Here is a 13,882-nt window from a genome sequence, read left to right as displayed (position 1 = left end):
TATCTTGAGCAAGCCATGAAAGGTTATAAATCAGTCACCGGCTGGCCATTAACAATTCATGCAATTCATAATACATAAGTCCTGTCATTTATTTATCACATCTAAATGGGATTTCCTTCCCTCTCATTGGTTCCCAGTCAGAAGTCAACTTCTGTAGCCTGACTGGCGGCCATTTTGAGAGTGAGCCAAGGCGAAAATCATGCCTATCTGAGCTGAACGCCAGCATCATAGTGGGGAAACGCCTCAAAAACGTGCAGCGCCACTCAGGCGGAAGCTATCTTCTTTCTAATTCTTTCCTAAATGCTGTTGATATGACTGTTTTCGACAGGAAGGGAAGGAACAGGAGCCAGGCTGCAGTGGGCTGCTGGCACAGTTGTTTTCTGCTGAATCTCTTGAGCAGTTGATGTAATTGTGAGTAATTAGGCCTTAAAGTGGTCTTGTCTTTCCCCAACCTGGAACACGAGTCCACAGGGGAATGGGGGAGGGGGGGTCTGAACACCAGTAGCTACTTTACAGCAGGCTGGCTTTGTCTAAACAGATCCTATAAGGAACCTGGAATTGTGCCACCAGCTGCTAACACCATATGAACACACCGACTCTGTAGATGACATTAAATTATACAATTGCCCAAGGGCCCTGGCACTTCTCATTGTAAAGATAAACAGCAAATTGCAACCGAGGTGCAGCGATTGGAACGAGCCTCATAAAGACTCGGTGACGCTCAATGCCGGCTTTTCTGACCAGATGTTGTTTTTCCCTTACAACTCGTATCATTTGGCAGATGTGTTTTTTTTTCAGTGTCTGGCAGTACCATGACTTCTTACATTTCAGCCCCACAGGCAATGGACCACATAACACACAACGTTCCAAAACTCTTATGATGCTCCTAAATCCTCATGTGACCGGGGATTCAATCTGGTCCGCCATCTTTAGAGATGGTGTTGGAAGATGTTCCAACACCGCTCATTTCTGCTCTGAGGGCCGTGCATCATGGGAGGCTCAAGTGTTGTTCTCTCATTATCTAGAGTTTTATTATGTTTGATTCATCATCTGGTGAAAATGTGCAGGGATGTGCTAAAACAACCATAAAATAATAAATGAACTCTTTGCTGCAACGTGCAATATTGATCTGTTCAATAAAACATCCTGACTGAATGGCTGCAGCTGAGGATAAACTTTATCGTTTAACTATGTGGGGGTCTGACCAGATCTGTAGCACAGACAGCCAGGTCTGAGTCAGATATTAAGATATTATTATTGTATTAGGATAATAATCACATGGGATTATTTGACATTTTTTCATGTCTTGTGGGAAATACAGCAGAAAGTGACAGCTGTGACAGAAAATTACCAAGTTGTGTAAGTGATGTCACCTCACATGATGCTTGAGGAGGATGTTTAATTTTTCTTACACTTTTGTTACTCACTTCCTTTGTCCTTGTGTCTTTTCCATCCGTCCTTAGTGGACAGGCTATAAACCCGAGCTCCATCTCTGACTCTCCTCGATCCCTTTGCTCTGCTAACAAATAATGTCTCACTTGCCGACACAGCATGGCTCCAAATCTCCAGCTGTTTCCAGCTCTGCCGTGGTACCTCTGTGGTGGAATGAGTTACCAAATTCCATTTGATGTTCTGAAACCCATTTGGTCTTTAAAAAAAGTCCAGCTCCTCACACCTGAAAGCCTTCAGAAAAACTTTTTTTTAACTTTTTGCAGCAGCTATACAGTACAGCTTTCCTGCACTGGAACTTCACTTTACACAACGCAATAACGACCAACAACATATGACCTTGCGTACTTACGGGTACTCGGCTTGTTGCAGTTGTGTCCGTGTCTGAAGTACTGCGGGTTCTCCACTACAGGTATGCGAGTCATCCCTATGACAACCGCGTCGGGACTTGCATCGAGAGTGCAGGGCGTAATAATCCCGTGGTTGACATGATGAAGTGGACTGGCAGAGTCTTCCTCCCCACTGATCACAGCCACTGGACCTGAAACAACATCGAGGAAAGATTAAGATTGAATATGGTTGACGATGGCGTAAGGGGGGGAAAGCATTGCATATCAAGCGGTGTAATAATACTGAACAACACTGCCATATCTCAGCTCACTGGGCAGGGTTATGATTACATATAATAGCATCCTAGATGGCAGAAATATAGGTACACAGTGTACGATGTGTGAATGAAATAGAATTGATGAAAGGTTCAATAAACAGCTTCATCATACACTATATCTGCGAACATTTGGCTCTGGCCGGTGAAATATTCCTCAATTTTATTCAGCCATTTCCTTTTATATAAAATTTAAAAAGCCCCTGACATGTTTTGCTGTCCGATGAGGGGATCCATCACATCATCGGTGTGTGAAAGGCCAAAACAGAGCTCTTGACAGGCACAATCTTCAGAGGGGAGGACAGACTCAAGAATGCGGCAAAAGAAGCGGGGAACGATGGACAAATAGGTAGTAGATGCGGCGTCGACGGTTGCAGGTCAATGCAGAGGAGCGTTGACAGTGAGTCTGTTTACGCACCAATTTGAGTTTCTTCCCCTCCCGCTGACAACACAGTAAACAATAATCACGAGCCAGTGGTGTCAAATTACAGCCCTTCAGTTCAGGTGGCAGGTGAGGGTGCGGGGTGATGGAATAATACAGGCGACCAGCGACTTCTTTTACAATATTTGTGGCTATCAACGTTTTATGCTGTTGAGTTTGAGCTTTGTGGGAGATGTGTGTGCCAGCTTATGGGATATCACAGATTTCACCAAAAAACATCCTACTGGAACTACCGCAACTGCTCGAAATGGCTGGCATGCAGCAGCTCTAAACCTTCAGTGATACTCCTAACCCTCCCCTCAATACGCACCCCAGCAAGAAATAAATCAATCTATTATTCGCTACACAACAGAATACATCTTCAAACGTTGCTGCACATTTGGCTCTCTCGAAAGAATATCACTACACAAGCTCCAAAGAGGCCAAGATAGAAACATTCATCCAGCACATTCCTGCTGTTATCAGAAGCAACACTGCTCAGATTCCAGACTCAGATAAACACTTATTCAAAAATGATTTCAAGTTTGAATGGAGATTGTAAAATATATCACAGCTGTCAACAACACGACACCAAAATCAATTATATCCCCCTACACAGCCACCTACTCCCCGTACATACCTGTTATCCTCTTCACGGGAGGCTGGAACATCACGTGTCCAAATTTCATGAAAGCATTATCTAATATGGTGCAGACAATCGACTTTTCCTCCACTGGCAGCACTATTTTTTTTTTTTATTGATGTAATCCTATTGGAGGCAGCCTGTTTTGATGGCGGAGCAGAGTCCTGTGACAATGCCAGTACGGGAACACAAACCTCAAACCAGAGACGAGACGAGATTGTTAAATGCCTCCCTTGTTTGTCTCTCCTGCAGAGGAGACAGGACGGGGAGCAGTTTACTCATCGCTGTCCATCTCAAAAGCTAGCCAGCCACTTGAAACACTTGATGCTCCTTTCTTGCCCCCATCTTAAACTGAGTCTGGACCTCCTATTGTGACATAAAGCCGTCTCATCTCCAACAGCCTGACAGACTTTCCTTCTCTGCTGTCCAAAGTTTGGCATTAACTGCTGTCAGCTCACCTTGCACGCACCGTTGTTATCCGAGCGACCGATGACTAAAGTCATCGCTGCTTGACAGGTAAGGGATTGCCAACTGAAATCAGTTGATGGACAGCTTTGAGAGACCTCTGACCCATGTGTTAAAGCTTGTCTGCCCTGATGGACGCCCAAGCCTTCAGGACCAAACAGCCTTCAGGACCAAACAGCCTCCACCCTGACATCAGTGCCCACTGCATGCCACCATAATTACACCCTGTATCCATCACTGTATGCTAATGAGGTGTTCCTAGGTCATTCTATCACTTTGTCTCCCACAGTTCAGTTCAGTTTGTGATTTTGTTTCTCTCCTTATCTGTGTCTTGACCTCATATTCCCATACTGACAAAAGAATCATTAGTCTTCTGAAAATCACAATAAACAATGGGTTGTTATTATAAATCTCCAATTTCTATGTAAACCGAGAACTACAAGAGAGACTTTTGACCTAGAAATGCATTTCTCTCAATAGTTTGCTATAATGGTCTGCCTTTAATACAACATGAAGTGGAATAATATTTCTTCAGATTAGACGCTAGTGTCAGATCGATGGGGCTTCAGAAAATTCCTGGCCAGGCTCCAAGACCCGGCACTCAAAAACTACAAAATCCCCGACTTGACACCATTGTAGATAAAGTTTTCCCTTAGAGTGAAGGGAGATTGGACTTCTTGAGAACTTCCTGAAAATTGCATTTATGTTTTCTTGAGTGATGAAAAGGCCCAACAGCATCTGAGAGGGTTTTTATCATCCAAGATTCTGCTGATGTGCTGGGTGAGATTCAGGGCTGTGCTTTTCCCCAGAATCTCTATGGGAGAGCACAGTTCCTCCCTAAACCAACTTTGATTTATTCAAGAGGGTTGAAACATATCACAAGTCAACTTTCTTCAAGTTCTCCATTCTTTTCATGTGTTGTCCTCCTCCGCAACTTTTTTTTGTAGTAACGTCCTCCATAGCATCGGCAGATTCAGACAAAATGCTCTGTCTGGTCAGAAAAGATAAAAACTGCTGCGCAAAAAGATAGTTTGAAAGCTTTCCATCCCTCAAGTTACTATCACACAATGTATAATGATTAATAAGGAATTCTGACACATGGATTGTGGCCATTTGTATTGATTGCACATCTCTGTATGTATCTAAACCATACAAAGTATATCTTCAATGAATTTAAATCAATGGAAAATGGAAACACAGCTTCTTTCTTTGCAGGGTTGCCGGCAGCTGGAACCTCTCCCAGCATCCACTGGGTGAGATGCACACTGTGGTGCTGAAAGCCGGGATTATACTCCATTTGAACTGAAATGTGTGTGTTTGTGTACACATTTGCTACACCAGAGTGGCGCTGGGAAAACTTGTTCATGAATTTCTAGTAAGTCTGGAGGATTAAAAATCATTTGGAGGAGGGGGTGAAGTGAGGCCCTAGAATCATCATGCGTGGCTGATATCAGAACGCCTTTAAACAGTTCCACTTTTGTGCAACAGTGAAAAACAAGGTGGCAACAAGACAATTTCACACCAACGTGATTGATCGGTTTCTCCTCAAAAGCCCTTTTTTCTTGTCGTCACAGCACTGCGGCTGTTTGCAAAATGTTTGTAGCCGTCATTTCTAATACGTAGATGAAGTCACACCCATAGGTGGTTTAGAGTTTCCAGTTGTGTGCATGTGTTTGAACTGTGGGAGGACACACACCTACACAAGAGGAGAAACTCCACTGGAAAAGTTCAACCTTCAAACCTTCCTAATGTGGGCCAGTCAGAACAACTAAAGGCAAAAATCAATAACACAATACAGCTCTTGTTGTTTTATGAAATTGTTCCTGAAAAGCTTGTAATGTGCATTGATACACACCATTTCCTCTCTCAACCTCATACACAGCTTCATCTGACACACGAGTCGGTGGATATTCATCATCGGAAGAGACTCCCCTGCCAGGACAGTTGGAGCAAGCCAAGAAATCAGTCATTTCATATGTTGAGAGTAACAGACACCGAGTGTATTTAATGCTTAGATGGCTGGGGCACGCTGTCATTTGAAGATTGGCTAAATGACATAGCTCACATCCCTTTATGTTTTGTCAGGTAATATGTTTCTCCAGTCAACATCCTTCAATGTGTCGAGGAAATATATCAGGTCAAGTTCCTGCGTGAGTCTCTCGGTTGGCACGTCAGCCCGGGCCGGCATCACTCAATGTTCCTTCATGTGCTCTGCCACCGCCGGCCTCGCTGGAGGGAAATGTTTTATGTTCATGTGCGTTACTGTGTGCAGGTGCATTAGCTAATTCAGCCAAATCCATTGATCAAGTGTGACGTTTGCGTCAGTTTCTCAGAGTTTAGACGTCCATTCAATTTACTCTACAGCAGCAGGGACAGAGCAGCCGGGACAGAGCAGCGGGGACAGAGCAGTACAGACGGAGCAGCTGTCCACTAAGGCCCATATGAGGATCCTCAGGGATTTCTGCTCTCAGCATTTATTCCTGCTCTCTTTATTCTTTACATTGTGTTTTTAGCGGGATAATTATTGATGAAAACAACACAGAGCAAACTCTAATCCCAGCAGGGGGGTTTGTCTGAGGATCCACCTGAGCGTCTGTGTCTCTGCCTTTCCATAAATTTCCAAAGAGCGCTGAAAGGGATTTTCATCATTAGGAAATCGAAAAGTGAAAGCAGTGGGAGGCTCTGTCGGCTTCTCCCTGTGGTCAGGAATACATTGAGCAGAGTGTGACTGCTTCTGTTTCAACCCCCATTGTGGTAATTATTGCACAGATTCCTTTCAAAGGAAGTTAATTAGGACTGTAATTAACTTGAGGACATGAAAATGAACAAGGGAATACAAGAAGGATAAGTTACTGAGATGAGGCCCCGAATTCTAGCAAACAACTGGTATGACACGAACTTAATCGATACACAGAAATCCATATGTGGTGCAGGGAAAACAAAATCACATAAGATATCATGCTTGAGGTGACTTAAAAGCTACTAATAAATAAAAGTTTGTTCAGTTCAGTTCAGTTCAGCGCCTGAACTCCCAACGCCTAAAAAATGGATTTGAATTGAGCTTCTTCCTCGTTGTTTATGTAGCTGCTTCCCCTTATCATCTTCAACTGGACTCTGACGCATTTGTTGCTAAAATAAAAGCTGACAGACATGTTGGATGATGATTGATGCCTATTGAGTGGCTGGCGGCTGCTTGTTTAGCATCCGTCATGGTATAAATGTGCAGAGCGAGGGCGCCATTAGTGCTATAATAAGTCCACTTAATTGCCAAATGCCACCTTCGCGTGAGGAAGCCTTGGGATTGTGTGCAAAAGCCCAGATGACAACCCCCCCCCCCCCCCCCCCCCCCCCCCCACCCCTCTGCAGTGAGGAAGACATGTAAATAGCTTTCCCTGACAAATGGCCTCAACCTGCTCACTCGAACCTCCCACTCACAGGCGAGCGTTTGGCAAACACGTGACGTCAGGGCCAGCGGCGTAACGGCGCTAACCTCATTTCTCACGGTATCCAAATAAGCAGCCGCTCCCGCAGCTTAAACGCCTCTGGACCGCATGTCGTTTCCTCGGTGGCAGATGATGAGCAACTGTGGCAAATACTGAGCACCGGGACAGCTGATATTTATGAGTCCTCTGCAATGTAGGGCTACGGAGGATTTACAGTCGCCCTCCGCAGCCCAATGCGCTCGCTCTTTATTGTGGTATAAACAACGATGAGCACTGCGGGGAAGGACGGTGAAAACGGGGACGGAAATAAGCGCACATTTGAGATCCGCGGCGCGCCTATCAGTCATCGTCTCTGAAGTCCATAGCACGTCCTCTAAAATCAAGTGTTGACACCGTGCAGAACGTCATCTGCAGAGACGCAGCACAGAGCATGATAACAGAAGCATAGATTGTTATTCCATCTGTGTTCCTACAGTGGCGTATCAGCTTTTATGTCTTTACGACACATTACCCCGCCAGCTCCCCTAAGACAGACAAACCAATTTTTACACAAGTCTGAAAAGTGATGGAGTATGACATCATCCAACAGCTCTGTTGACCCGGGTCCTTTTCCTTTGATTTATCGTCGTGACAGTGTTGGGATCTTTACCAAAACCAGTAGCTACCATTTTTATTACCTCTTATGCGCCCAAATGCAAATTGAAAACAAAGCATGCAGCAATCATACAAAGCATTCAGAGTCTCGCCTCGGTTTGGGCTTTCATCCGTCTTCCATGGCAATGCAATCAGAAAGCGGCGCATAGAAAGAGCTCGGTGGTGGCATTGTTGCAGAATCTGCTTTGCATCCAAAACAAGAGAGCACAGCCAGCAAGATCATGCACGCACATGCGGCAAACACACGCTCAGCTGATGTGTTTCCCCCCCTCTCGTGGCATGAAACAACCCCCCCGACGGGGAACATCTGGCAGAAGTTGCATTCAAATTGAAAAAGGAAGACACGGAGATGTAGTCAGACAACAAAATGGCTTGATGACTGTGCGTTATTAGTGCTGTGACTGAAGCCACTGCATACCAAAGAGGTCCAGCAGCTTACTGCAGCGTGTTAGCAGTGCTGAGGAGTAGCACAGTGGGATTAAGATTATTTACATGTATGTACAGTATATAGGCCATCTCACTGTTTGGATACACTGATAATCTGACGTGCGTTTCCACTGCATTGTCGGCTGTTACTCTACTTCAGCCCATCCTCCCTTCCGGCTCCATGGAGGATCTTCATCGTGATCTCATTATCTGGATTGCGCATCCAGCGACAGGGGGCCATGGAAACGAAGCACTCCCACTATAGAGAACACCCACACAGACTTGGGGAGAACATGCAAATGAAGGACCTGCTCGGTGTGAGGCCAAACAACAAAGGCACGGCGCCAACAGAGACACATTCAAAAATAATAATAGATAAAGCCAAATAAATGATCGCAGCTGCTCCAAAACCTGTGTGGTGCTGAAGTGAAACAGGCCATTGAAGTTAAAAGCCAATCTACGACAGAGGCAAACACCTCTACGAGAGCTTTAAAACAAAGTGGAGGAACTGCATCAGCAAATTATGATTGTCAACCACTTTTTTTCCCCACACTCCGGTTCTTTCACATCAGATTTCCTCAGGGCCTGGCTGCTCTGACTCGGGCACACACACACACACACACACACACTTGCAGCACACATGCGAGTGAAAACAGGAGCATGCTGTGGGACATCAATCAAACAGGTGTCAGTCCCTCTCAGCTCCCTGTGTCTCTCTCCCCCGTGCATTCACTCGGCTCCATTCTCTCTTCATTATTTCCCTAATTAATTCACTTCAGCTCAATGGGCTTTATTGTCAGGATGTTTAACATGTTGTTGCCAGAGTTAAAATACTGACAATAATAATAATCATTTCAAAATAAAATGCTGCTTCCAGAATGACAGCACCAGTAATTGCTCAGAATCTATTTTCATTCCTTCATGTTTCATTTGAACAACTGCCGTTTCATCACAACTTAAAAGCATTTGTTAAAGAGAGCACCATCATTTATTTCATTTCTTTTTTTCCCTCTCTCTATGCCCCCCCTCTCTCTCTCTTTCTTTCCTTCCTTCTAGCCCCAGGAGTCTTGCCTCTTGCTTCCATCCTTTCCACGGCTGCCTCCCTCTGTTGGAGGGTTCAGGACCGAACAGATTTGTTACAGCACGGGAGGAAGGTGAGGGGGAGGAGAAGGAGGAGGAGGAGGAGGAAGAGGGATTGAGAATGGGGGAGGGGGGAGGGGAAGCGTGAGTGGGGGTTTGTTCTAATTAGACATCTCGCTGTAACACACAGGAACAAATCAACCTTCACATTCCCTGCCTAATGCCCTTTACTGCATCCAAACTGTGCATCACGGCGATTACTGCACACGGTTTGCAGCACTTATAGCTGTGCAGGGCCACGCCAGGCGCATGCTGAGTGGCTACATGGACTGAATATGGATTGCATCGATACAAAATCCATATCATATATATATATATAGTATGTTTTACAAAATGAACAACGGATTGATCAAAATAAGCATAGTTCTCTTTCTTGGCTGCCGTGCCGTGGCCACCGATCGAGACACACACACACACACACACACACACACACACACACACATGAACAGAGCCCGAGCTGGCACTTATGGGGTGTAATGCGCTGAGGGATGATGTACAGCGCAGAGAGGTGACTTCCATCTTGTTTTTACAGCTGCGAGGGGCGTCCTTTTCACAATAGGAGGATAATTCTTCACAGTTTTTAAGTACAGCACTCTGGAGCCACAACAAATATTACACACCTCGGCAGGTCATGTCTGCCATAAATGCATACCTAAATGGATAAATATATCAAAGGATTGATGGTAATAGGAGGATGAATTATGCTGAGTATAATCTCCCCGTCACGTTTCACCTTGGTCAGCATCCATTACATATCTACTGTACCAATGACACACACTACAGTAATACACTCGGGCTGCTCCTTGGCGAGGTGCGGCGGCGGGCAGGCAGGCAGGCAGACAGGCTCTTTAATATTTCAGTCAGACTCCCAGCAGACTGATGGCTTACAGGGGCAGCCATGCAGGGTGGATAGCCAAGGTTAGCAGCAGCTTCAACCTGCCTTCATTTGAACCTGTAGCCTGTATTAGCCCCAGAGAGAGGACACTGGTATGGGCTCTACAGTCAGGAGAGGAGCCATGTACAACATAATGCTACAGATACTGCTTCCTTCACATTTGAAAAGGGGGGAAATTGTGCTTTTTGTTGGTTTGCACGAATGAGAAACTATGCAAGGAGCTTTATGACTACTGAAATGCATCCGTATAGGCAAACCTATAGCTCCTGTGCTGCCCTCAAAGCTTGGCTTCTGAAAGCGTTACGTATAGTTAGAGAATCCTATTACTTCTGCTTTTTGTGTAGGTGGATGTAGTAAACGTTTACAAGTGGCTGCTGAGGAATGTTGAGCATCCATCAAGATAAAGATGATATATTCCTCAGGGGTTCGGGGAGTCCAAACCAGAAAGAATAGGAAAGAGAATATTGGACTTAAATTTATTGGGTAGACCCGAAAAAGTGAAAATTGTGATTCATCGCATCTCTTACAGCCTGTTTCATATTATTACACTTATATATTTGTGTCCAATCCATTTTTATTTCTTTGGCTTATGTTTAGTTTGTTCTTTTTTCCAATGCCAGCCAAGGCCGATGAACATTATGTGAGTAGAGTAGAAATGTGCAGATATAGAAGATTTCAGCAAGGGCACTTTGCAGCATCACGTTGTTTCTACTGCAACAGATATCAACAGCAGAACAGGCATTCAATGTATGAGCGATAACAACACAGAGGAGTTTAAAATTAGAGAAGATAGTACAGTTTCGTTAATGTAAATAGGTCTAATTGCAAGTTCTGTTATTGTGCCAAACGTTCGACTTCCTCTTTACATTATGTGAGGATTAAATAGCCTGAGGAAGTTGTCCTGTTGTCGTCCGTGTGAAAGCAGCATATGCCACACAGGAAGAACAAGAGCCAAGTGCTGCTTCAAACTTAACAAACATCAAACCTTTTCCGCTGTGGGCGACGCATTTTTTGAAACAGAACACATCACCCACTGCTGGCTGTCAATCATTGTCACGTGTATGGAGATGAAGGTGCTAAATTTAACTTCCCCGGGAGGCTGCACAAACACATCCATGTCAGTGTAAACTCAGCGGACTGTGGACTTTACACAAAGCTGGAAGCAAGGGCCACTGTCATGTTTTTGTTACACAGATCAAACAACCCCAGCTCATTTTGTGAGAGAAACCCCATCCACAAAATGATCTGGGAGAGATGAAATGAGAAAAAAACACACACAACTAAACGTGACAAGAGCAATGATTTAAGGGGAGGGGGAAAAAAAAAGGCTAAACTAATATGTAGGTCGCCTAATCTGACTCGTTCTGACTCGGGGGCACCGGAGAAGGAAAAACGAGAAGAAAAGCGATTAATGCAGCCAATTAACCCACCACCATAGCAAACACTTCAAAGTGCTGCCACCGGTGAAGGAGCTGGTGGTAAATGAGCTCGGATTCGGATGCCAAATGATGCTCATCACACTGAGATAACAACGTGCCGACTGGGCTATAAAGGCAACAAGCCCCCGAAATGAGGAGAGATCACCAAATGCAAAAACGTATCGGCTTTTTTTATGATTTGGAACACTTCTGTTGACGGGCTGTGTTTGTGAAAGAACAGCTGTATTATTTATGCTCGTATGTCAGGATGTCCTTGAAGAAGAACAAGACAGAAGGACGACGGGGATCTTTTGAAATAACAACTTCTCCTTTACGGGTCAGCCCGGCAACAAAAATCTGCACAAACACAAAAGGCAAAAGCTGGAGTGTTTCTCTGTGAAATGGAGGATCAGGGCCGGCGTGCAAGGCTGAGAACAGCCACTCCGAGGGGGGGAAGCAGGAACGAGGCGAGATTTTCATTCTCCAGCTTCAGGTAACGCTGCTTCAAAGCTCAGAATTGGGGCATCTCATTACATAAAACACATTTCAACTTTAGATAAAACCCCCAAGTTTCCTCTCTATCTCACTTTTCCACTCTCCTCCGGAAATAGCTCCCTCTCTCTCTCTCTCTCTCTCACTCTCTCTCTCTCTCTCTCTGAGTGTGTGCGTGAGAGTTTTCCTTCCAGAGCCCAGCTGTTTTGTGTCCTGCTGGGTATTCACAACGGGATGATTTCCACGCCGATCTGAGTGCCATTTAAATAAACATCAACAGAAGATGTCAGAGGGAGGCTTATCCACTTTCATTGCTTTAAAGAGAGAGGAGGAAGCAACCCGTCTCTCTCACTCTCTCTCTTTCTCCACACTGTGTTTCAAAAACCACCATCCCAGCCATCACTGCTTTGGCCGTATCCATTTCGTGTAAGCATTCAAAGGCCGGTCCTCAGCTCCCAGGAGGGGGTGTGGGCTCCCTGCTTTCCCCATGAATGGAGCTCTGGAGGGGATTCTTATCGCCAATCTATTCTGTATATACAAGCAGGCCGAGAGTCGCGGCAGACTCTTGTTTAATGTGATTTCCGCTCCAATATGAATGCAACAGGAGAGGCACGCTTGGAACGCTTAAAACCGCATGCAGCAAGTGCGAGGCTGTGCTGTATGTGTATGTAACGTATGCTTGTGTGTGTGTGTGTGTGTCAGCAAAGATGCATCTGCCTCACTACTATTCATCACCGGGGTCATCGTTGTGGGCGGAACAGCAGAAACTGGCTACACGGAGCCTACAGACACAATTGGCTGCAGTACGAGCAGGGAAGGAGTCTGCCAGCCTCCCACCTGTTATGTGAAACCTGACAACCGGCAGGTAAAAACACGGGAGCGTTCATTCTTTCATGACTGGCAGACGGAGGTCAAGCTGTGGCAAGGACAGCAAGAGGATGGGGAGGTGGACGTGTTCTGCTTTCGGGAAGTATTCATACTGAAACAAACATTACAACAACAGCTGTAATGTGGTCCGATTTCAGGTTTTGCAGACCTGAATTGTTCTTCCTTAAGGATTAGCCAACAACTGCTACTGATTTGTGTTCTTTATCGTTATCATTGTGTTCTAAAAGACGCGTCCGAATTGTGGATTCAGAGCAAAGGAGGCCCACAGCCATATCATAGCAACCTAAATTGAGTGTTCAACACGGCTTAAAGCATCACAGCAACGATCACCTGACTCTGACACGTACCGTTTACAAAATACACAAAATCAATCAGAAGCATCATCTGCTACACTGGGTCCAACCTGCCCGCGTTCTCCGTTTCCCCTGTCGAGTGTTTGCGCTGCTAAGCTTGTAACGGCGCTTGTCATTTTGTTTCATAAGTGATAACAATTACCGCTCCATCGCCTGGGATCAAAGAGACGCAAAAAGGAGGGTTTGGGTTTCATTTTAGGGAAGGAGAAAACTCCAAACACCTCTTCTCCTTTGCTGTTTACACAAATAGATGTTGAGGCCTTGGAGGCAGAATGGTTGTGACTGACAGAATGGGAATACAACCCCCAGTTTTTACATCAACGCAGAGAGGAGAGGAGAGGAGAGGAGAGGAGAGGAGAGGAGAGGAGAGGGGAGGATTGGGCTGTTTACTGACAGGAACTAACCACCCGACAATTAGTCACCAAGGACATCACCTACGAATAAGGAGCCTCTTTGAGACACACACTCGCACCAAAACGCATTATGAATCGAGTCGTCAACGTCATGCGATCCCACGAGACAAACCCCTAA

General features: G+C 45.3%; 1 protein-coding gene across 2 annotated transcripts in view; it reads right to left on the bottom strand.

The window, feature by feature from the left end:
• The window catches only part of ntrk3b (neurotrophic tyrosine kinase, receptor, type 3b), a 138,846-nt gene that overhangs the window by 26,097 nt on the left and 98,867 nt on the right, over nucleotides 1–13,882 (bottom strand). For both annotated transcript variants that reach the window (XM_076155344.1, XM_076155343.1), the window contains one exon: nucleotides 1,802–1,990. In XM_076155344.1, the coding sequence (XP_076011459.1) occupies nucleotides 1,802–1,990 (189 nt within the window). The remainder of the gene's footprint in view (nucleotides 1–1,801; nucleotides 1,991–13,882) is intronic.

This window comes from Genypterus blacodes, unplaced genomic scaffold (genome assembly GCF_046128005.1).
Source record: "Genypterus blacodes isolate CSIRO-AG114 ecotype Tasmania unplaced genomic scaffold, CSIRO-AGI_Gbla_v1 ptg000067l_1, whole genome shotgun sequence".
Lineage (NCBI taxonomy): Eukaryota > Metazoa > Chordata > Actinopteri > Ophidiiformes > Ophidiidae > Genypterus > Genypterus blacodes.
This window is presented reverse-complemented; position numbering and strand designations above follow the sequence as displayed.